A 23,801-nucleotide genomic window follows, 5' to 3' on the forward strand; every position below is an offset into this window, starting at 1 on the left:
AAAAAAAAACAAAAAAACAAAATAATAAAAACTCCAATAAGGGGAAAGAAAAAAAAATACTCAAATACTGTGGGGTCTTGATCAAGAAAATATATGACAGAAATCAAAACAAAACAGCAATAACACGAAGGAAAATATATAGCAGCAGCGTTAAAAGCATAGCGGTCATCCGCTTCAGTTGACAAAATTCATGTACCTGGGATTGAACAACTTTCTCAATTTGAAGTTTTAGGGTTCATTAGTCCACCGCCTCTGAGTATCATATGCAGAAACGGGTTTGAGGATGAGCTCGGTCGAATTTTGTAAACCAGCTCTTTTAAAGTCTTTTTTAGCGTTAAAAAAAAAACTGTAAACAGCGTAAAAAAAAAATAAAAACTGTCTCGTACAATATATATGATATAAACTATTTATATTATTCTTATTATTTTATTTTATTAACTAACCTTAAAATTAATACATATAAAATAATTTTTAAATTCTTAAAAATTTTAAATATAAAAATAATATTAATGTATTAATATTTTATTAAAAATAAATACCATATTTTAATTTTTATAAAAATTTCCTATTTAAACATTTTAAATTTGAAAATAAAATTTAATTTTAATTTACCTACAAATTTTTTAAAAATGTTTTAAATATTACAATACTTATTAAATATCAATATTTATCTTAAAAATTTTATTATATAAATTAAAATATATTTATAATTCTATATACGATAAATTAACTAATATTTTCCTATTTAATAATACTTGTTCTCTGACAATATTATTCTATTTTTATAATAAAATATATTATTTTAGCTAATATTGTTATCTTATATACATAAAATAAAATAATAAACCTATAAAACAAATATTTTTACATTGATTTAAAATTTAAATTTGCATAACATTTTTAATTAATTCTTATTTATTTTCTGTTAATATTATTTTTCTTTTGTAATAAAATACATACTTTCGAATTACTATACAATCAACAAACACTCCTAAAAATAAATAGTAAAAAATTATAAAAATACGAATTAATAAATCACATAAATATAGAGTAATACATCCTAAAAATATGCAGTCATTATATATTTTCAAAGAAATTAACGAATTAGGAAAGAACATGAACAAAAAGATAAATATGTAACCCACTGCAAATTTCAACCATTAAAGAGGCAATATTGATTGATCATCAATCAGTAAAAAAACTATATGTAACATTTTTTTTCAAAAAAAAAAAAGAAAAACCTACCAACTAAGAAGAAATATGTAAAAGTTTGACCAATAATCTGTTTAGTTCAATAATCCTTGTAACTTTTTAGGAAGAAAAATTTTTAAAAATAAAAGAAAAGGTAAAGATGTTTTTGCTCACATTTGGTTTATCTTAAATCTTTATGGTGACAGGATGATTGGATCAGGCTGAATAGGGGAGGTGCAGAAGGGAAAGAACATATGATTAACATGCAACGAAGGACAACAGATGAAAATAAGAAATCAGGAAAGAAAAAAGGGAAAAAAAAATCCAAAATAATGTCAACTAGGACGAGAATTCTATTAGTTTGGTAAAATTAGTTTTGATGAAAAGTCTCCACTAGATTTCAGTAAAGATAAGGCTTAATAGTTTCAAGATGCGCTTAGCCTTATTAGACCAGCTTAAATTCATATCTCAGCATGTGTGAAGAGCAGAAAACATAATTTAATATATGAGGCAAACACCTCAATTACCACAACTGTTGCAACGGGGTTACCTGAATTACTAGTTGAATGGTCTTGCGTAATTGCCATGGCAGCTGCAACAAAGCTTGAGAAAAAGGAAACCAGAACAAAATCCAGGACATGTTTAGTGGAAATGTGCATCAATCTGACCAAAGAAATTTTCTAGACATGTAATTGCTTTAACATATATATTTCAGACACGAATACCTCATAAGCAATAGATCAATGCAGAATAAAGTTCAGATATCATAAATTATGCTATGTAGTGTTGATCTGGTAAATCAATAGCAAACATCTAGAACCCATAAAAAAAGAAGAAATGTTTAGTTCCTTCCTGGTAAAACAGGTCCTTAGAATCAAAAGTTAAGGACACATCATAGGTTTACCAACATGGTTTCTACTTCCATAATTGCAAGTATCTTAGGAACCTGAAACTACATGTTTAATCTTTTGATAAGAGATAATGCGAGGAGAGGAACTCAAATTTAGGTTTATGCCCGAACTGACTAGCCTGCTAGTGCTTTCGTTATTAGTTCGTTATGGGTGAGGCTTCCAACATTCTGCGGGATTTATTGTAAGTTGTTCAGTAAGGATGCAACTTCACTGAAGAATATATGGTTATTTGGAACATTTTATAGTGAAAAATTACTCTGTTACCATGCATGTCATTCAAGCTGCTTACATTTTGTGCTGCTTCAAGCATATGCCCTTTATCATTCATATGACAGGTCACAGGAATCCTGAAACGTAACTTTAACATCAGCACATGTGAACAAAATTATCAAAATGATAAAAACTAAAACTGGGCAGAGTAATATAACTTCCACCAACGCGGATACAATGATTACATAATATTAACAAATCAGACTTGACATGAAGAACGCCTGAAACCTGATTCCAACATCAGCGCATGTGAATAAAATTATAAAGGGCATATGCTTTAATTAAAAATTCACCAAGCGTGAAGAGTAAAAAACGTAATTTAAAAAATTAAAAATTATAATTAATTATTATTTAAGAATATTATTTTAATTTTAGTAACTTGAGATTTTTATTCTTATTAGGATTTCTAACATTATTAGTGTTAATTTCTCATTTTTATTAAGATTAATATTTTTAATTTTATTAATTTATTATTTTTTAATCTATCTCTAGTTAGAAAAAGATATTTAAAGAAAATAATACAATCGAACACTTAAGTGTGATTCTTAAAACGTCTTAAATATGATGTTTAAAAAACTCTAGGTGCGATGTCTCATTTTATTTCTAAATCCCTGATTAAACAAATCAACATTATTTGTCCTACATAACAAAAATATCAGATGAGGTTGAAATTACTTTTTTGATGTCATCTGAGGCATAATGGCTTGAAACAGCGACGGGGCAAATGCACGGGGGCACAATGCATTATGTACGCGCTCACTGGTGAGTGTGCTGGTGGGCTTGCGTAGAGCACCCAGGTCCATCACTGCTGCACCCAAACAAAGTGCTGATTTTCTGCATGACGTGTGTATATCCCAGCAAATTTATTCCCCTGGGCTCCCTCCTTCCACACCCCAGGTACCTGAAAAATTGTTTCCTGGCAATTTAATTGCCCTTTTCTTTGTTCGGTTTTTTTTTTTTTTTTCTTTTCTTAATTTTTTTTTGTGGTTTTAATTTTCAGAAGCCTCGAGTAAAAAAAATAACAGAATGAAGAAAAATCTTACCAGCATAGCAGAGATAAAACCCTCTTCTGTCCCCCTCCGCCCCTATAACAAATACAAGAAAAAAGAAGAAGAAAACCAACGCAAATTCGAAAATTTCAAAAATGCTAAAAGAATATAATTGAATGTGACAGCAAGAAATGGGTCACAATAAATGAAGTAAGTTTCTCTTTGATTACAAAAACAAAAAAAATCCTCTCAGTAAATAGCTAACATTAATTAGATCAGCAACTGAATTCCAAGCAGTTACTAATAATGGTCGTTCGTTTTCTCTGTTTCACTATAGTCGAAGAAATGTATCTAACATAAATCTATACAGTCATTACCTAATGTACCACAACAACTAAATAAAAAAAAATCATCTAAGAACCTTCCATTTGCATCTTTGACTAAACTCATTGAACAAAGTCATGCAAATCAACAAATGGATTAACTAAGTTCTCAACATTTCCAGTGAAGAGATTACCTTCTACAGGTGCTGCATGTTAACTTGTGTAAAACCACATAGCCTACCACATTAGATCAGCCATTATGCCAACTTCAACAGAAGAAGTGACAAGCCTGCCGGTGCGCAAAAAACTAAACAGCACTCTTGAGCTATCAGGATTCAAACTAACAATTTCATCTCAATAATACAAAAAGAAAAAACAAAATGATGAGAACTCCGACAAAGAAAAAAAAAAAAAAAAATTCACATACAGTGGTCTTGATCTAAAAAACATATGACAGGAATCAAAACAAAACAACAACCATACAAAAGAGAATAGATAGCAGCATTAACAGCATAGCAGGCTTCCGCTTCGATTGACAAAATTTACGTACCTAGAATTAGGCGACGAAGGCAACAGCCTCTGTCGAGAAAATTCTCGCTTTCTCAATATAAGATTTTATGATTCATGAGTACGTAGCTTCTGTTATATAATAAGGATAAGAGATGGGGGGTCGGCTGCATTTTCCGAGCTTCACTCTTTTAAACAATCCCCTTTATAGTAAAAAAGAAGAAGTTATAAATAGGATTAAAAAAAGCCATCAAATATATATAATATAATTATATTACTGTTATTTTTTTTATTAACAAATAAAACTGAAAATTAATATATAATATTTTCTAAAATAATTTTTAAATTCTCATAAATTTTAAATAAAAAATTTCAAGATGTGTTTTAGTCATATTAGACCAGCTTTAATAACAAAAAATATAATTTAATATATGAACCAAACACCTCAATTGCCACGCCGTTGCAATGAAGTTACCTGAATTACTAGTTAATGGTCTCGAATAATTGCCATGACAGCTGCAACAAAGCTTAAGAAAAAGGAAAACATAACAAAATCCAGGACATGTTTATTAGAAATGTGCATCGATCTGACCAAAAAAATTTTCTAGACATGCGAATAGAATTTGTGATGAATAATAGTGGCAAGATTACACATTTTAGCATTGACAGCTGCCTTTTCTATTGGTACCATGATTTACTAGCAAAAGAAGCAAACTCCAACCCCTATTTTTCTTTTATGCTTATCTATTTTTGTTCTTGGAGTTTCCTGCATTCCCGTACTTGAAAATCTGCATGCAAAAGCAAAATAGTTCTTAATTGATCAAATCACTAAAAAAATCTCAGAGGCTTGTGGCCATCAGGTGGACCAAGAGCCTTGGTTTCCCCAATAGCAACAGATAAATATAGCATATACAGTGTCTCCCAAGATGCATTTGCTCATAATATTTTACTCTCTCTTTAACTCACATCCTTCATTGCCAGGCGGCTGCTACTTGCGACAATTCCTGCACTAATAGTGTCACTAATCATTCTAGTTATTGGCCCACTAGTGAAGTTGAGCACAGTTATAAATGCAGCAACGCCAACAGCTTGTGTATCACACATCTGCGGCCTCGTCATGGCATATGGGCCAATTCCAAATATCCTCTGCACTGTGATCTTCCCTACAAGGGTGTGGCATTTGCATTCCTATCTGTGCCACGATTTTTTGGGTCGGCAACATTATTGTGACATACGCTCTGCCTGCAATGATCAATTCAAAACGCTTAGCAAGCGTCTTCAGCATATATTCGATTGTGTGCTTCATCTCTTGGATCTTTGTGTTCCTGAAAGTCCCAGAAACCAAAGGCATGCCTCTCGAAGTCATTACAGAGTTCTTTGCTGTTGGCACTAGACAAGCTGCAGCTGTCAAGAATGAGTGGTTGAAACAGTTTGTGGGCCGTTTTTCTTTTATTTTCTTTGTACTTTACCGCAGGTATCGATGAGTGCTAAAGGTGTCATACAAGAATACCTTTGCATAGAGCATTGTTGAATAGGAATGGGTGCTAAAGGTGTCATACAAGAAAGGGTCATTGAATTTTTCTCCATGCAAAAAACAACAACAAATAATTTTTTCTGAGTAACGTGTCATAAGTAGTTATCATTATTAATGGGACAAAATTTGAGTAAATATAACTCCAATAAACTTTCGCTCCTAAATAAGAAAGCTGACACACATAAAGAAATTACTTTAATATATATATATTTCAGACCTTAATAACTTAAAAGCAATAGAATAACCCAGAATAAAGTTCGGATAGCGTAAATTCTGTTATATGGTGTTGATCTGGTAAATCAATTTCATATTTTCATATGAGCAAACATCCAGAACCCACCTCCAAAATTGTCAAAAAAAAAAAAACAAAGAAAGGTTCAAATCCGTCCTGGTAAAACAAGGCCTTAGAATCGAAAGTCAAGGGCGCATCATAGGTTTACCAGTATGGTTTCTACTTCCATAATTGCAAGTATCTTTAGCACCTGAAACTACAGGATTAATATTTTGATAAGAGATAATGCAAGTAGAGAAACTCAATTTTAGGTTTATGCCCAAACTGACTAGCCCGCTGGTGCTTTCACCATTAGTTCATTATGGGTTAGGCTTCCGACCTTCTACAGGATTTACTGTAAGTTATTCAGTACGATGCAACTTCAGTGAAGAATGTATATGGTTATTTAGGGCATTTTATAGTGAAAAATTACTCTCTGTTACCATGCATGCCATTCAAGCCGCTTCAAGCTTCCTCTCTACTGCCTCATGCTCAGCCTGAATACGAAATGGAACACCATGCTCCTGATACATATTGTTTTGTGCCAGAGGTCTAATCAATGTCAGCTGCAGTGGTTGCAAAAAAATGATTGGCTGGAATCCATCTGGTTGTATTGGGGTCTACATCAGGAGGTATGGAATCCGCGTCCTTAAGGAACACAGTTGGTCCCTTCCACTGGTATGCTCTAGATCTCCTTTTCTGATGGAAAGCTTGCTGCTGTTGAGTAAGAGTAACTGGAGCTATGCGATACACTTCTCCACACATCTCTACGGTTGAATTTCTCTTACCGACCTTGACCAATGGATTATTAAACGGGAACTCATCTTTGAGAGGATTTTAGCTGTGAGAAAAAGCACCATTTGAAAGGATAAATCAGAATTTATATAACAGGTCATGGGACCAAATTATGACAAAATGGCTAGCAAGCGGAAAACCTGAAACGTGATTGTAACATCAGCACATGTGAACGAAATTATCAAAATAATAAAATTTAAAATTGGGCAGAGTAATATCAACTACCAATGCCGATATGATAATTACCTAATGAGATGAAAAATATTAACAAATCAGACGTGACATGCAGAACACCTGAAACCTGATTCCAGCATCAGATCATGCGAACAAAATTATCAAATGAAAAAGCTAAAATCGAGTAGAGTAATATAAAGGACAAATGCTTAACACGCAATGAAGGACAACAGACAAAAATAAAACATCAAAAAAGGAAAAAAAATTCCAATAATCTAAACTACGACAAGAATTCTACTAGTTTGGTAAAATTAGTTTTGATGAACGGCCGCCCAACCGCCCCGAGATCTATTTATCAACAAAAGATCCCTAGTCATGCACAAAATTTGCAGGATATTCACTGGATCAGTCCGCTTATTAAGAGCCAACGTGGTTGCCATGAACTCCACTGGAATTGGACCACGCTAAATGACTTATTTCCCAAGACGAAAATCCACCAAAATGGAAGTTCAAGCCATAAACTTCCGTTCCAACACTACACAAATTGCAGATACAAATACGGGACGACAACCCTATAAAATAAAACTCGGTAAGAGTAAAAACTCCATTCCTGATGATGTACACGGAGTAAAATCACACTCAGAAGCCACGCAGCCGCACTCGTCGCCTGCATAACCAGCAACGGGAAGAAACCTCATTTGTTCCTTTCAATAACACGTCTCTAGTAAACAACAACAAAGCAGGACCGATTGCCTCTTTTACTATTTTCCAAGAAAGATAAGTTCCACTATTAAATTAAATAAAGTAGGGTCCAAAAACCTTCAATCTGTAGCTCTACACTTAGGAAGGCTTCACCCTCGCTCCAATTTGCTGCACCAAGGAAAAGGTGGCAAAATTAGCATACCCTGTTATCTGTAGCTTTTTAACCGTCTGGCATGTTCTAAACGTTAATTTTGTATAACTACAAATGTTTCTTAAACAAAGTAGCAGCGAGAGAAATATTTTCAAGACAATCCAGGGTAACATAATACTCACATTCCGCGTAGCACACGTTGTTCGTGTAGATAGCCACTGGAACAAACTCCGTTCTTTCCGCTTAAACAAGTTTCCCGCTACGTACCTACAGCAAAGAAAAGTCAGCAACATAATATTGACGCGGTTACGCCAGGCTCCGTAGTTGCCTTGCATGTTAAACGTACCAATCTCTTTTAACCACAGATATTGCTTTAAAAAAAAAAAAAAAGAAAACAGAGAAAAGATCCCACAAGGTCTGAAGTTTGGTTAGACTACTACACTTTGGGTCCGATAGACTTCGAAGGTTTGGTTCTCTCAAATAGTTTTCTCGGTCAATTTTTTGAAGACCTACATTAGAACAATGATTAGAACCAAGACAAATTCAGCATACATGCATGCTTTTTTTGAGCTCCAACTGGCCGAGCGAGGATGAATTTTACTTTTTCCCGAGAAATTTAAAAAACCGTTGCCTAGGAGTCAAAGTACATTTATTTTGAAACAATAAACCAAAGCACTCTCATTTGCGAGTCAATGAATTCGCCCACTTTTATTGAAGTTCATTAAATTGGCTCCCAAATCAAGAACGAAGGCCTTTCTCAAATAAAATGAATATCTCCTTTAACCGAGCAATCATGTCTTACGCCCGTAGCAATAAAATGATTGAGAAAGCACACTGCCAGTTACGTAGAGAAAGGCTGCCAACTCTCCAAGAGAAAGGGTGTTTGTTATCAGAGTTACTTTTCCTTTAAACCAACGTATTCTCAAAAACACTTACTTTGAATCAAGAGTCCAAACCACAACTTTTAGAGTTCCGAAAACCCAGGGCATCAAAAAAGTTTTGCTTTGCTGCAGCAAATCCAAAGTCATTTTCTTTTGCACCAAGGCACACTTATCTTTCAAAATAATCGATAGAACACGCCTTCAGTTTCTAAAAAAATTACTTGACCTCCACTTACTTTTCCAACTGCTACAATTTCCCTGTGGGGACACCTGCAGATTTATTTCGAAAGCAAAAGATCAAGAGAAACTTTAATTAAACCAACATAGCAAAGAATAGTTACTTCCAACTAAAAGATCAAGGGACATTTTGCTAGAGAAAGAATTATCCAAGGGACATTTTGCAAAATCTCACATTGCCCCAAAAAATTGAGGAACATTTGCTCAGGGGACCAACAAAAAAAATCGTTTTCAAAAAATAAATGGACAGGCTAGCTTTCGAAAAGATTAATCGAGGCCTTTTACTTTCTGAATACGGGACTCCGAATGATATATTTTCGCAGCAACAGACCATGGGTTTCAAAACCTTCAAAACACATCTCGTATGCCTTACGTAAACTAAATATTGAAAGCAAGTTACCGTGTCAGAAGTGGTGCTGTCACAATATCCTCGAATCTTTGTCAATGCAAGTTTTTCTAAAACTTGGAACTGCGAGAGGGACCCAAGCAGATTTACATTGCCCCAAGAAATCAAAATTCATTTTCTTGTGCATCAAGTCACGCATTTATTTATCCATAAATAATGCATAAAAACAGCTTTTAGGTTTTAAAGTATAAATTGAGTCTCATTTACTTCCCAAACCAGGAAACTTCCAAAACAGGAAACTATTCTTTTGTATATATATTTTTTTAAAAAAACTATTCTTTAACAAAAGCCAAAAAGCTTTAAAACCACGTGCCGAAAAAATATTTACTTGCAATCAAAAGATCCAAACATATTGCTTTCTATGTTCCAACCAACCAAGAGAACAGAGCAATTTTACTCTTCCCCAAAAAACAGAGAAACTTCTGCTTGAATACCGAGGGGCACACTTATTTTAAAAGAATCAGTAAATACAGTGTCGGTTTCAAAATATCGAATCGGGGCACCTCTACAGAGGAAAGACGCTGCAACTAGATTATCGATGTGGCTTCAAAATAAAGAACGGCAACCTCTTCCACGTATAATGACGATTCCCATAACCTAGCACGAAACTTTTTCTGTCCGCGCTAAAAATAGATTGGGAGAGCATATTGCCACCACTAAGTGAAACGTCGCCTAACTCTCCAAAAGAAAGTGCGTGATCAAAGAAACTCTCACTTTCAAACCGACGCACCCAAACTTTGGCTTGAGATTTTAAGCCACATCTTTTTGAGGCTGTACATCTTGAGGGTTGCAAGCAGTTTCATTTTGCCACAAAAAATCAAGATTCACGTTCTCATGCACCGAGGCACATAAGTTTGTTTTGAAATATCGACAAAAACTTCCACTTTCAAAATGAAATATTGCCTTTCCTAGGACTAAAGGGTAGTTAATATGGAATTGAACCTCTTACATTTTGGACCCAGAATCTCAAATAAAACATTCATTGTGAATGCAAGGGCTGCACAAATAATGTTTTCTACTCAAAGAGACCCGGCCAATTTTGATCCTTCACCAACTATATTTCATAAATGAAGCTTCAAAACACACAGCAACAACCTTTAACGTTCAAAATGAAATATTGCCTGTCCTAGATTTTTGTGGCCTGAAAGTAAGTTAATATGGAATTGAAGCTCTTACATTTTGGACCGAGAATCTCAAATAGAGCATTCATTTCGAATGCACGGGCTGCAGAAATAATGTTTTCTACTCAAGAGACCCGGCCAATAATGATCCTTCACCAACGATATTTCATAAATGAAGCTTCAAAACACACATCAGCAACCTTTAACTTTCAAAATGAAATATTGGCTTTCCTGGTATTTTGGGACTGAAAAGGTAGTTACTATGGAATTGAAGCTCTTACATTTTGGACCGAGAATCTCAAATAAAACATTCATTGTGAATGCAGGGGCTGCACAAATACTGTTTTCTACTCAAGAGACCCGGCCAACAGTGATCCTTCACCGGCTATATTTCATGTATGAAGCTTCAAAACACATATCAACACCCTTTAACTTTCAAAATGAAATATTGGCTTCCCTAGTATTTTGGGACTGAAAAGTAGTTTAATATGGAATTGAAGCTCTTACATTTTGGACCGAGAATCTCAGATAAAACATTCATTGTGCATGCAAGGGCTGCAGAAATAATGTTTTCTACTCAAGAGACCCGGCCCACAATGATCCTTCACCAACTATATTTCATGAATGAAGCTTCAAAACACATACCAACAACATTTCTCCAATAAACTAAATCTGAAAGTTCCCAAAACCGAGCATACATATCTTTTGTAAAATGGTTATCAAATACTAGAAAATCCAATTGCAACGTCTAAGAGAGAAAGGGTGCCCATCACGATAGCTTTCACTGCCGAAGCGACACACATAAACATATTTACTAGGAATCAAAATGCTCAAGACACATTTTCTCACAGTTGGTGCTACCCGGGGGACCAGGGAACATTTTTTGTTTTCTCAAGAATGGGAAATTTTCTTGTTCATCAGGCGCATTTATTTTTTAAAAGATTTACAAAACATGCTTTCAGTTTCTGAGCAATAATTCAGGACCGGAACACCATAAAAAATTATTTTCTACCAAAGGAAGCAAGAACCTTAAAACAATGCCCAAAAATATTTACTTGCTGTTAGAAGATCCAAGCACATTCTTTTTAAGTTCCAACTACCCGAAGGACATGGGGAATTCTACTTTCTCCGAAGAAATCGTAAAATTTTCCATTAAACACGGACGCAAATTTATTTTGAAACAATAAATCAATTTACTCTCACTTTCAATAAAATAAAGTAGGGCACTTTTACCGGGACACAAAATCAATCTAATGTGGCTTCGAAATAAAGAATGACGACCTTTCTCGCATCAGATAAAAATCCCGAGAACACAGCATCCTCGTTCATATGGGACTACGAACCATAGACAGAACCAAGATTACGGGAACATGGTTCCCACATAAAAGACACCCTAGTACGAGGCAAGCATCTCATGCATCCTAGAAACCTTTCTCTTGACTACAACAAACGTCAAAAAAAATGACCTCCAGCTTTAAGAGCAGACTAAAAGAAGTGGGGCCCGGGGGGCAAGGAAGCTGAGGACTTCCATTCTGAGATATTAAAGATGATTAAAAGGGAGCGGGGCGGAAGAGAATTACCTGAAAACCAACATAAGAACTTGTTGGTAAAGCAAACGCGCAGCATCAATTTCTAAAAAGTTGCCATATTTTCCGATCTGGCTGGCCTGCCGCCTCTGACAAATTATTGCTCAAATACAACCAGAAAGCGTGAGAGAAATATTATTTGAATCTAGCAGACTTGTAGAAATTTTTGTAATGCGCAGCAGTACCCCTTTGGTACCAACATTAAACAAATACGTAACTTTTACTTCCAAAGAGAAATATTTGAATCCAGCACCAAGTGATACGAGTGTAAATAGAGATGTCGCGTACCTCTCGAACCAGCAATCCACACCCTTACCGAGCGAGCGTTATAATATTGTCAGAATATGGTCCCTATAAATCAAAAAACAAGAGAAGGGATCAAGACATACTGATACAACTCCCGCGAACATCAAACAAAAAATAAACTGGTAACAAACGTCGTACGGAACAACATTATTAGTTTCCAACGTGGGAACTATGTTTCTTTATGCACTTTGGATGGAATGACTTTGCAGGGACTATGGACCAGACGGAATCAAGATTTTGGGAACACGGTTCCCACATAATAGACACCCTTGTACGAGGCAAGCATCTCATGCATCCTTTAAACCTTTCTCTCAACCACAACAAAACTGCTGGACAGGCCAAAAATAATGACCTTCAGCTTTAAGATGAGACTCAAAGATGTGGGGGACAAGGAAGCTGAGGACTTCCATTCCGTGATCTTAAAGACGAATAAAAGGGAGTGAAACAAAAGAGAATTACCTGAAAACCAACATAAGAACGTGTTGGCAACTAAAACGCGCAGCATCAATTTCTAAAAACTTGCCATATTTTCAGATCTGGCCTGCTGCTTCTAACAAATGATTGCTCAAATACAAGCAAAGAGCGCCGAGAGGAACAAAGCACGTCACATTATTTTAATCCAGCGGACTTGTAAAAATTTTGTAAGTGCGCAGTGCCCCCTCGGTACCAGTATTAATACACATACGTAACTTTTTATTACAGAAGAAAAACATATGAATCCAGCACCAAGTGATACGAGTGAAAATAGATATTGCAAACCTCTTGAACCAGCAATCCATAACCTTACCGAGCGACGATTACAATATTTTCAGAATATGGTCCAGGTAAATCAAAGAACAAGAAAAGGGATCAAGACATATTTATGCAACTCCCATGAAAGTCACGCAATAAATTAACAATAACTGGTAATAAACATAAAATACCGAGCACTGTTATCAGTTTCCAGCGTGGGAACTAGGTTTCTTTATGCACTTTGGATGGAACCGGACAGAATCAAGATTATGGGAACACGGTTCCCACATGGTACACACCCCCTCCTTGTACGAGGCAAGCATCTCAAGCATATCCTGGAAACCTTTCTCTTGACTGCAACAGAACTGTTGGACGGGCCAAAAATAATGACCTTCAGGTTTAAGAGGAGACTAAGAGATAGGAAGCTGGGGACTTCCATTCTGAGATCTTAAAGAAGATTGAAAGGGAGCGAAACAAAAGAGAATTACCTGAAAACCAGCATAAGGTCTTGTTGGTTAAAGATGATTAAACGCGCAGCACCAATTTCTAAAAACTTGCCATATTTCCAGATCTGGCTTGCTGCCTCTGACAAATTATTGCTCAAATACAACCAAAAAGCGTGAGAGAAACAAGAACGATACATTATTTGAATCCAGCAGACTCGTGAAAATTTTGAAAATGCGCACAGGCACCGATATTAATACACGTACGTAAGTTTCTTTTTTCGAAAGCAAATATTTGAATCCAGCACCAAGATGTATTGAGTGTGATTTTTTATTTTAAATTTTGAATTTAACTATCATCAAAAACATTTTTCTTCTTTGCTCGTCTAACTACATAAATATTTTTCAAATACAATTTTTTTTTTTTATAATGCCGAAACCAAATTAATAATTCGTTTTATTTTTTTTTATCTCAACTAATAAAAGCAAATCACCAAAACCAGTTGGAAATTACTCAACAGCTCGTGCAACATTTGGATCCATTGCTTTGTAAGAGCCCAAAAGAGTAATACTGAGACAATTACACAGCAGGCTGAGGGTAATTTAGCATTTTCGGCCGGATCAGGAGACGGCAGAGGCGGAAGGAGGAAAGAGAGTCTCAGCGCTTTTATAGAGGAGCTGAGCTGCGTCTCCGTGACGCAACCTCTAAATCGCCGCAAGAGAGAAGACTCGGAAGTAGAAGAGCCCTATTTTCTGCACTCTTCCGTTCAGAGAGAATGAAGACCGCCTCCAATCTCTAGAAGATCGGAGCGGGACCAGATCTGATGGGCAATCAAAAAGAAAACCTTACCGGATCAGGATACGGCAGAGGCGGAAGGAGGAAAGAGAGTCTCAGCGCTTTTATAGAGGAGCTGAGCTGCGTCTCCGTGACGCAACCTCTAAATCGCCGCAAGAGAGAAGACTCGGAAGTAGAAGAGCCCCATTTTCTGCACTCTTCCCTTCAGAGAGAACGAAGACCGCCTCCAATCTCTAGAAGATCGGAGCGGGACCAGATCTAATGGGCAATCGAAAGAAAACCTTACCGGATCAGGAGACAGAAGAGGCGGAAGGGGGAAAGAGAGTCTCAGCGCTTTTATAGAGGAGCTGAGCTGCCTCTCCGCGACGCAACCTCTAAATCGCCGCAAAAGAGAAGACTCAGAAGTAGAAGAGCCCTGTTTTCTGCACTCTTCTGTTCAGAGAGAATGAAGACCGCCTCCAATCTCTAGAAGATCGGAGCGGGACCAGATCTAATGGGCAATCAAAAAGAAAACCTTACCGGATCAGGAGACGGCAGAGGCGGAAGGAGGAAAGAGAGTCTCAGCGCTTTTATAGAGGAGCTGAGCTGCGTCTCCGTGACGCAACCTCTAAATCGCCACAAGAGAGAAGACTCGGAAGCAGAAGAGCCCTATTTTCTGCACTCTTCCGTTCAGAGAGAATGAAGACCGCCTCCAATCTCTAGAAGATCGGAGCGGGACCAGATCTAATGGGCAATCAGAAGAAAACCTTACCGGATCAGGAGACAGCAGATGCGTAAGGAGGAAAGAGAGTCTCAGCCCTTTTATAGAGGAGCTGAGGTGCGTCTCCGTGACGCAACCTCTGTGCTTTATAAACACGCGGAACCTCAGGGGCAGAAAAAAGGAAACCCAGAGACCGAAGATGAGGAGCGGCAGAGAGAGAAAATTAAAAAGATAAATATTTTTTTTACTGCCTTACTGAGTTTTCCATTAAAAATAATTTTATAAATAATTGTGAAAATATGTTATTATTTATACAATAATAATAACATTTATGCTTAATAAAAATTCATGTAACTTTTGTAATTTTTTATTTTAAATTTATAAAAAAATAAATTTTCAATTTAACTATTATCAAAAACATTTTATATTTTACTCACCCAACTACAAAAATATTTTTTTTAAATACAAATATTATAATAAAAAACCACAACAAAATAAACACCCTTAATTACAATACAATTTTTAATAATTCTTTTTTCTAAAAAATTTATTAAATAATACGCGTATTATTAAAAAAATTTTATATGTACAAATATATTCTATTAAAATTCTTTAAACAGTTATCTAATTTTAAATTATTTATTCTCTTAATCTTCATAAATAATACTTACAGATTTTTTGCACCACCAAATTTCCTTTCAATTTCTATTCCTTCTCTGGCAAATCCACACAGACGGGTGCGTGACGAGTTGTCTGCTCCACCAAGCACCTGTACAGCTTCACCGGACCTCAGCAAAAGGGACAGTTCCCAGTCTCCACAACTGGCCTTCCCAGTCCTTGACAATTCCCATCTTCCCACGAACCACGAACTCCTCCTCTGCATCATTTTTCAAATCACATCTCCCTGGGGCAGAACCCCCTTTGTCAACCTGGTGCCCAACAATTCTGATCCAATATTCACACCGAGCTTATTTTCGTTGCCAGAAACCACAAAATCACCTGGTTTTGGCTGCTGATAATATATTCCACACCAACCTTCTCAGCTTCCTTCTCTTTACCCTGCGCATCACTTCCCCCACCACAATCTCCACATCACTGCCCAACAATAAGACAAATATGGAATAAAAATAGCTGCACCTCTGAAAATAACATGTAACAAGAAAGAAAACAACAACGAAGAATGGCCAGATATTGGGTACCTCTTCAAATAACAATCACAAACTTCACCTGCACCAAGGATATCCTTTAGCCGCGCCCACAAATCAGAGAGACACGAACAAGGATCAAGCCATGCTTAAAGGACTTCCAAGAGCATCACAAAGTATAAATAATCATTCACTAATATGCAGAATACTGACTCCTCATTTTGCAACAGAAACAGTGCGAATTACCACTACATTGGATCATCATTTGAAGCACGAAAAAAAATTGCAAACTGTAGAGGAGCTTCAGTAAACAAAACGACACGTATAGAAATAAAGACAGCTGCTTCTACCAAGGAAACAAGGGGTTTAATACCGAAGATAAAAAGAACAAGACTACTTGTGGGTAAAATCAAATTAACTACAACCAACACTTAGGAAGATCTATTTATCGACAAAAGATCCCTGGTCAAGCACAAAATTTGCAGGATATTCAATGGATCAGTCCCCTTATTAAGAGCCAACGTGGTTGCCATGAACTCCACTGGAACTGGACCACGCTAAATGAATTATTTCCCAAGACGAAGATCCACCAAAATGGAAGTTCAAGCCACAAACCTCCATTCCAACACTACACAAATTGCAGATACAAATACGGGGACGACAACCCTATAAAATAAAACTCGGTAAGAGTAAAAACTCCATTCCCTGATAATGTACACGGAGTAAAATCACACTCAGAAGCCACGCAGCCGCACTCGTCACCTGCACAACCAGCAACGGGAAGAAACCTCATTTGTTCCTTTCAGTAACACGTCTCTAGTAAACAACAACAAAGCAGGTCCGATTGCCTCTTTTACTATTTTCCAAGAAGGATAAGTTCCACTATTAAATTAAATAAAGTAGGGTCCAAAAACCTTCAATCTGTAGCTCTACACTTAGGAAGGCTTCACCCTCGCTCCAATTTGCTGCACCAAGGAAAGGCTGGCAAAATGAGCATACCCTGTTATCTGTAGCTTTTTAACCGTCTCGCATGTTCTAAACGTTAATTTTGTACAACTACAAATGTTTCTTAAACAAAGTAAAAGCGAGAGAAATATTTTCAAGACAATCCAGGGTAACATAATACTCACATTCCGCGCAGCACACGTTGTTCGTGTAGATAGCCACTGGAACAAACTCCGTTCTTTCCGCTTAAACAAGTTTCCCACTAAGTACCTACAGCAAAGAAAAGTCAGCAACATAATATTGACGCGGTTACGCCAGGCTCCGTAGTTGCCTTGCATGTTAAACGTACCAATCTCTTTTAACCACAGATATTGCTTTAAAAAAAAAACAGAGAAGAGATCCCACAAGATCTGAAGTTTGGTTAGACTACTCAACATTGGGTCCGATAGACTTTGAAGGTTTAGCTCTCTCAAATAGTTTTCTCGGTCAATTTTTTGAAGATCTATATGAGAACAATGATTAGAACCAAGACAAATTCAGCATATAGTTATTCTCCTAGCATTCGAAGTAAAATATTCTACTCTGCATTTTAATCCTTGAATCGCCACTGGATAAAGATTTTAAACGAAAAACTTGAAATAGCAAACGTACAAGTCTAAAAGATCAACTGACCATGTTGAAGTTTGGTGCAAAGTTTTAGGTTCCAAATAGTGGCAACTCAACCGCAGTATTCGTTGTAACCCGGACATGCATGATAGCTCAACCAATTTCAAGAATTAAAATTTTCGGTATAACCTACCAGCAAACCAAGAAAAGAGATAACAGCATACCTAAGTAGAGCTATCATGCATGTCTGGGTTACAACGAATAATGCCGTTGAGTTGCCACTATTCGGAAGAAACTCCAAGCATTCGAACTGTTATTGTCTTTCTGAACTCAGGTAAAGAGGCTTGTTAACATAAAGAATCAATGTGTGAACAACAATAACAATAACACTTCCTGACAGAGAAAAGACAAGTACAGTGATATGTGGCCTTGTCAAACAGAAAGAAAGAAGAGTTTCTACTCTCTAACAGCATGCAAATTACCATGCTTTGTAAATGTAGTCAGCACATTGTAAGTGTAACTCTCAGTTTCTCAACATAAAAGAGATAGTGTTCTTTTGTTAAATAGATTTCTTGGAACTACATGCCAGCAGCATATAAAATTTGTAGCAGCAATACAATCACCACAAAAGCAACACAAAACAGGGAAGTTCAGCTAAGTACCTGAGAATCTAAGCTATCATCTGTCTACCTTTCTTGAAGTGCCTGAATTATAGTCCCAAAGTTTTATATGGAAGCGTTGGATGCATCCAATTGCAAAATGAAATTGTACATGGAAGCTAACCATGTTTGATGCTAGGGACTAGGGCTTCTAACCACATAGAGAGTGAGACTTGATGTATATTTCCCATATTTCACTCACTGATTTTTAGACTTTAAAATGACACTCTCTTCAGAAAATCATAATTGGATATAAGCTAGAGAAGTCCTCAAAAGCAGCATATAGTCAGCAGTATCTTTGGAGAACGGTTCTAGACACTTAGTCAAGAAGCTAGCTGCACTTGATTACAATATGAAGTGGAAATATGATTTTAATTCAGATTTTTGCTGAGTAGAAAAAACATCTTAAATGGTTGGAGGTTAAAAAAGAGACATAAGGTTGGGGGTAGAAGGGAAACAATCTGCAAATCTGGTGCACTGAGTGGCTGGCCATACCATTCTTCATACTCTGCAATATCTCGCAACCGAAAGTCCTGAAAATGACTTGAGATAAGCATCTATCAAAATTTTGAGAGTATTATTGTAAGCATGTAAGAAACATAAAAGAATCTTGAGATATAGCATTCCTCAAAACATACTGCCGAAAGATTTTTTTTGAAATAAAATTCTTTAAAATTTTTTTTTGAAATAACATACTGCCGAAAGATCAACAATCTTTAATTCCTTGGGGAGGCCTTTGATGATGTCCTGCAAAAAATAACCAAGTATAGTTCATTAAGAGACCGAGGAATGCCTTCTCAAGTTTAAAAATGATGTTTTATGTCTTGAAGAACAGATTAAATCAATTAAATACAAATCTGTTAGAACCTGGGTGGTTCCATGAGGCAAACAACAAAATACAGCATCCACACTAGAAAAGTCAGCATCTTTAATATATATCATTTTTGGCAGATCCTGAAAAAACAGTGACAAAAGCATCATCAGTGGTGGAGCAAAATGATTACGGTTCACCATCAGCATATGAATGAAAATCTAGAGTCAACTAACATGACCATCGTTATCATGACGAACCTACAAGTCATACTTGTATTATCAAATGAGGAAACACTGATTCCATTGACTGGCCAGCTTTTCTATCAGCAGTCATCAGAGTAATGCCAAAGTACGGATGGTTTGCAAGGAGTCGAACAATCTGCCAGAACGAGAAAAGATCTGTGGCATCCAATATATAGAAACATCCAGCATATTAAAAAAAAAAAAGAAAAAAAAAAGAAGTTTAATACCCCTAGATGTAGATCTTTACTAACTATTTGGGAAACTCCTTTGAAAAAGAGACATGAATGCCTTCACTAAAATACAGAGTTGTTGCCCAGTTTTGGATTCAATTCCACTGATTCCTAGTACATTCCTATTATCAATTTGCATATTAGTTTTAGTATGAACTCTTAGCAGATAATTGTTTGTATTGATTTATCACCATCTTAACGTCTTTGGTAGTGGAAAACAACTCTTATACTGAAAGTAGAAATTGAAATTCTACAATCAAAGAATTCAAGTTGGAGCTGTGGTATCTTAGGAGCAGTTCATTATGTTCTATTTATGTATATTAAGGCTAATATAGGAATTATGTATATAAAGTGATTGAGTGGGAATTAATCAAAACACAACCTTCAGCTTTTTCAATGAAATTCAACTACTGAATATTGACTTTTCTTTCATTATTTTCTTTCTACCGAGGACATTATGGATCTTTGGTGCACGTATGAGAACATAAAGCTCTTCTCTTCTTCATGTTAACCGGTTCTTAATCAGTTTTAACCCAATGCATATATAAGGAAGCTAAGCACTAAAAGATTGGTGCAGATACATATCTGTGTGTGTGTGTGTATAAATGGATGCAACTTCAAAGAGAAGAATTCATGAAATTTCACAAACCTCCGCACCAGTGTATCCACTGGCGCCAAGAAGACCAATGCGAACATCCTTTTGAGACTCATTGCTACCAGAAACCTTCATGCATCTTGATGAAAGAGCTACATTTCCACCTAAAAATTGCCTCACACTTTGCTGCCTTACATTGAAAACCTCTCCCTGAAATAGAATACGAACTCTCGTAGCCAAAACAAAAAGTAAACATACAAGTTCGAAAATTTAACTTTAATTGTTAAAAAAAATCGAGCAGAATAATCCCAAATTCCAGGTGCCACTGCTGTGAATCAAGAGAAATAGTCTATTTCCTTTTTTTGCCGTTTGTGGAGAGACAAACATAGAATCAAAGAAATACGGAACCTTCCACAAAAACCCTCGGTTAAAAAGAAATCGAACTACAAGTTCCTATGCTCATTTCTGTAATCAAACCCTGCAGATACAAATATTCCAAAGAACAGCAATCAGCCCTGGAAATATAGAAAAGCTGTGGAAGTTCAACGCAGTCGTTTACCTCGAGAATGAGATGCTTCAGGGTGTGGAATTAAGAAGAGTGCATCAATGGCATAAACCACTGTAAACAGGGTTTTGTCCGTAAAGGCGGGTTTGGAAGAGGACTCGGGCTGTAGAACTAGGGTTATTAGTAAATTTGGGGGGGGGGGGGGGGAGAAAAAAAAAATCTCTTTTAATAAAAATTGTTGTGATAATTTAAATTATTTAAGAATATTTATTTTGTTTATTTTATTTTATATAAATATTAATTATCAATCATTATGAATTAAATTTTTAAATAATTTATAATAAATATAAATTTAGCAATAATAAATTAATTATATGTTTATTTTAAAACATTAAGTTAGTAAATTTAAAATATTATTCACATACTAAAACGCAAATTATTTTTAAAAATATATTTTTTTAATTTTTTATTTTATCTTTAACAAAAATTAAAAAAATATTTTTTTTTGTCTATATTTATATTTTTTAATATTTAATTTAATTTTTATCTTTTAACATAAACTTAAACTATCAAGTAGCAATCAAATTAAATATTTTTACATTTTTTTTTATTAACAAGTGAAAATTTAAATCCATCAATATGAAGAAAATTCTCAAACATAGATACAATTCAATGTATATAACCAATAATTGCGCTATATGTACATACAACAACCACACAACAGAAAAAGAATTATTGAATACTGATTGGCATTGAATTGTATGAACACTTGCCTTTGATTAGTCAAAAAAATAAAGATAATTTACACTGGAACTTCAAAATAAAGGGTCTTGAAGAGGATATATATACATACAACTCAAGCTGATATCGGATGGGATGAGCACTAAAATAATCACAAATTCCCAACTGTATTCATGGACTGTAAAGGTGGCTAGCAGAGAAGTGTGTATAACTTATGAAAGTCTGTGAATAAAGTTATCTATCTAAAGCAGAAAAAAATGGAGCTTGAGCTACCCTCCCTCGGAGTTTGACAGCTCTCATCGGTCCTTGAGCTTAATGGCGAGGACTGGGGCATCAGTTCAGATAGCCGGTTTCTTTCGCTATAAACTCTATTCTGTAGAGAATTTTTTTGCAGGTTATGTAAGTTTAGTGAGTCATCACGTACTAGAATGCTGTTTGGAATTCGGTTGGATGGAATATTAGACAAGAACAAGCTGCTTTAAGAGTTGAAGAGATGTAGAACACTTACCTTCAAACGCAGATTTTCCAGTTCTCGTTCCAGTGAAGTCACTTTGTTCTTAAGGCACTCCAATGCCTCCTCAGCAGCATCAGGGTTTATCTCAGGAACAGGTTTTTTTATTCCAGCTACCTGATATTTCAGATTAAGTTGGAGGTGAACTTGAACTGGACATGTCCAAGTGGCTAATCGCCATTCACATACCTTTAAAATACTGGTACAGAGGCCTACGAGCTTTCCGGCAAGTTGGACCTTGTCATCCTCAAACTCCTGTAACAAATCCAGGATGCTGTCACCCCATGTATCAGAGATGTGTATGGAGAAAACAAACTAATCCCATTTGTTTTGCTTATCTTATAATGGTTTTTCTTTAACCACACATATTTGACATAAATTCTTCTTTTAGCCTTAAATTCTTCTCTCTATCTGCATACCAACCTTCAATTTGCTTTTCAGTCGTTGCTCCTCATCAAAATTAATATCTGGAGCTTTTCCAACAGCAGCACGGTAACGAGCAAGCTCATTCTTGACACGTGAAAGAATAAGTTCTGCTCGCCTCAACTTAACACCGAGGCCTTCCTTCTAAATATTTAGATCAATCTAAAAGAAAAATACTGTTGAAATATTTTGTAGATTCTTAATATTTATTTTCTAAATTAGTATCTAATAATATTTCTATAATTAATATGTAATAATTGACTATAAAAATTAGTAATTAAAAAAAAAATTGAGTAGAAAGATTTGTAGGATCTTTGGTGTAGTTAGTTTCATTTTATATAAAATGTCTTTATGCTATAAATAGAAGACCTTATAATGTACGAAAAAAAAATTAAAGAAAATTAAAATTAGAATATTTCTACTCATTTTATTCTCAATCTACATGGTATCATAATAAAATTATTTTTCGTCATTTTTCGCCAAACTCTGAAGAGCTGTTCTTATAGCAATCATAACATCAATATACATCTATCATGTCAGGAATTTTGACCACTCGCTCCTTGCCTCCACCTAATGTTCAATCCTTGAGTTTCCTCTGAACTCACCCGTACAAATTAGCACCATTTATCTAAATGGTGACAATTTTATACGCTGGTCACAGTTAGTCTATATGTACATTAGAAAAAAATGAAAAATTAGTTATTTTATAGGTGTTATTCAAAAGCTAGCCATTACAAATCCATCACGAGCAACCCAGGATGCATAAAATTCTACAATTATGATATAGACTATGAATTCTATGGAAGAAGATATTGCTTCTAATAACATGTGTTACATTAACTGCCAAAGAACTCTGGGATAATGTTACCTAAAATGTACTCTGATTTGGGCAATCAATCCAAAGTGTATGAACCCACTTTGAAGCTTAGTAATAATTGTCAAGGTAATGAATCAGTCACAAACTATTTCAATTCTTTAAAGTGTGTTTGGCAGGATATTGACCTTTTTAATGATCACAAGTGGAAGTGCCTTGATGATGCTATTTGGTACCGAACAATTATCGATACAAATCAAATCTTTAAATTCCTTACAGTTGTTAATGTTAAATACAATGAAGTCTGAAAAAGAATTATAAGGAGGAATCTCATGCCCTCCATTAATGAAATCTTTCCGAAGTTCATTGAGAGGAGAATTGAAGATATGTCATGCTTAAAAAGAAAAATGAATCAAATAGCACAATAAAGAGTTGGCATTTGTTACTAAAAAAGCTCATGCAAGTAGGCAAAATGGTCCAAACCTACAAAGGAAAGAAGAAATATCATGACTGTGGTATGACCATTGCAATAAACAACGCCACAC

The 23,801-nt window shown here is 35.4% G+C and overlaps 1 protein-coding gene, 1 long non-coding RNA gene and 1 other non-coding gene across 33 annotated transcripts; all 3 read right to left on the minus strand.

Annotated features, from left to right (window-relative positions):
• Nucleotides 1–1,620: 1,620 nt before the first annotated feature.
• On the minus strand, nucleotides 1,621–1,743 carry LOC148270543 (small nucleolar RNA snoR77). The gene has a single exon (XR_015814802.1). It is a non-coding gene; the product is annotated as a small nucleolar RNA snoR77 (small nucleolar RNA).
• A 190-nt stretch (nucleotides 1,744–1,933) lies between these two features.
• On the minus strand, nucleotides 1,934–20,961 carry LOC110818241 (putative N-acetyl-gamma-glutamyl-phosphate reductase, chloroplastic). 31 transcript variants are annotated; one of them, XM_088210256.1, is made up of 20 exons: nucleotides 20,822–20,961; nucleotides 20,317–20,740; nucleotides 19,466–19,573; nucleotides 19,249–19,335; nucleotides 19,078–19,128; nucleotides 18,877–18,914; nucleotides 17,302–17,386; nucleotides 17,086–17,152; nucleotides 16,226–16,933; nucleotides 13,576–16,121; nucleotides 12,044–13,452; nucleotides 8,001–8,969; nucleotides 7,785–7,835; nucleotides 6,440–7,632; nucleotides 5,158–5,595; nucleotides 4,667–4,979; nucleotides 3,879–4,394; nucleotides 3,416–3,457; nucleotides 3,048–3,273; nucleotides 1,934–2,449 (listed from the first exon to the last, which is right to left on the minus strand). In XM_088210256.1, the coding sequence occupies exons 2-9, from the start codon at nucleotides 20,395–20,397 to the stop codon at nucleotides 16,800–16,802; spliced, it is 651 nt and encodes a 216-aa protein (XP_088066382.1). In that variant the 5' UTR covers nucleotides 20,398–20,740; nucleotides 20,822–20,961; the 3' UTR covers nucleotides 1,934–2,449; nucleotides 3,048–3,273; nucleotides 3,416–3,457; nucleotides 3,879–4,394; nucleotides 4,667–4,979; nucleotides 5,158–5,595; nucleotides 6,440–7,632; nucleotides 7,785–7,835; nucleotides 8,001–8,969; nucleotides 12,044–13,452; nucleotides 13,576–16,121; nucleotides 16,226–16,799. The 31 variants fall into 31 exon arrangements, with proteins under 31 accessions (XP_088066382.1, XP_088066389.1, XP_088066394.1 ...); XM_088210263.1 differs by lacking the exon at nucleotides 5,158–5,595; XM_088210268.1 differs by lacking the exons at nucleotides 4,667–4,979; nucleotides 5,158–5,595.
• A 788-nt stretch (nucleotides 20,962–21,749) lies between these two features.
• Nucleotides 21,750–22,605, minus strand: LOC148270544 (uncharacterized). The gene is made up of 3 exons (XR_015812864.1): nucleotides 22,443–22,605; nucleotides 22,017–22,274; nucleotides 21,750–21,881 (listed from the first exon to the last, which is right to left on the minus strand). It is a non-coding gene; the product is annotated as an uncharacterized LOC148270544 (long non-coding RNA).
• Nucleotides 22,606–23,801: the final 1,196 nt, after the last annotated feature.

Source organism: Carica papaya, chromosome 1 (assembly GCF_054855325.1).
Source record: "Carica papaya isolate Zhongbai chromosome 1, ASM5485532v1, whole genome shotgun sequence".
Taxonomy (NCBI): domain Eukaryota; kingdom Viridiplantae; phylum Streptophyta; class Magnoliopsida; order Brassicales; family Caricaceae; genus Carica; species Carica papaya.

Coding starts and splice junctions, on each gene's coding strand:
- LOC110818241 (XM_088210268.1), bottom strand. CDS start 20,397: ATGAAGGTTTCTGGTAGCAATGAGTCTCAAAAGGATGTTCGCATTGGT. Junction 19,129..19,248: donor TGCCTCATGGAACCACCCAG/GTTCTAACAGAT, acceptor TATTTTTTGCAG/GACATCATCAAAGGCCTCCC. Junction 16,934..17,085: donor TGTAGAGCTACAGATTGAAG/GTTTTTGGACCC, acceptor CTGGTTGTGCAG/GTGACGAGTGCGGCTGCGTG.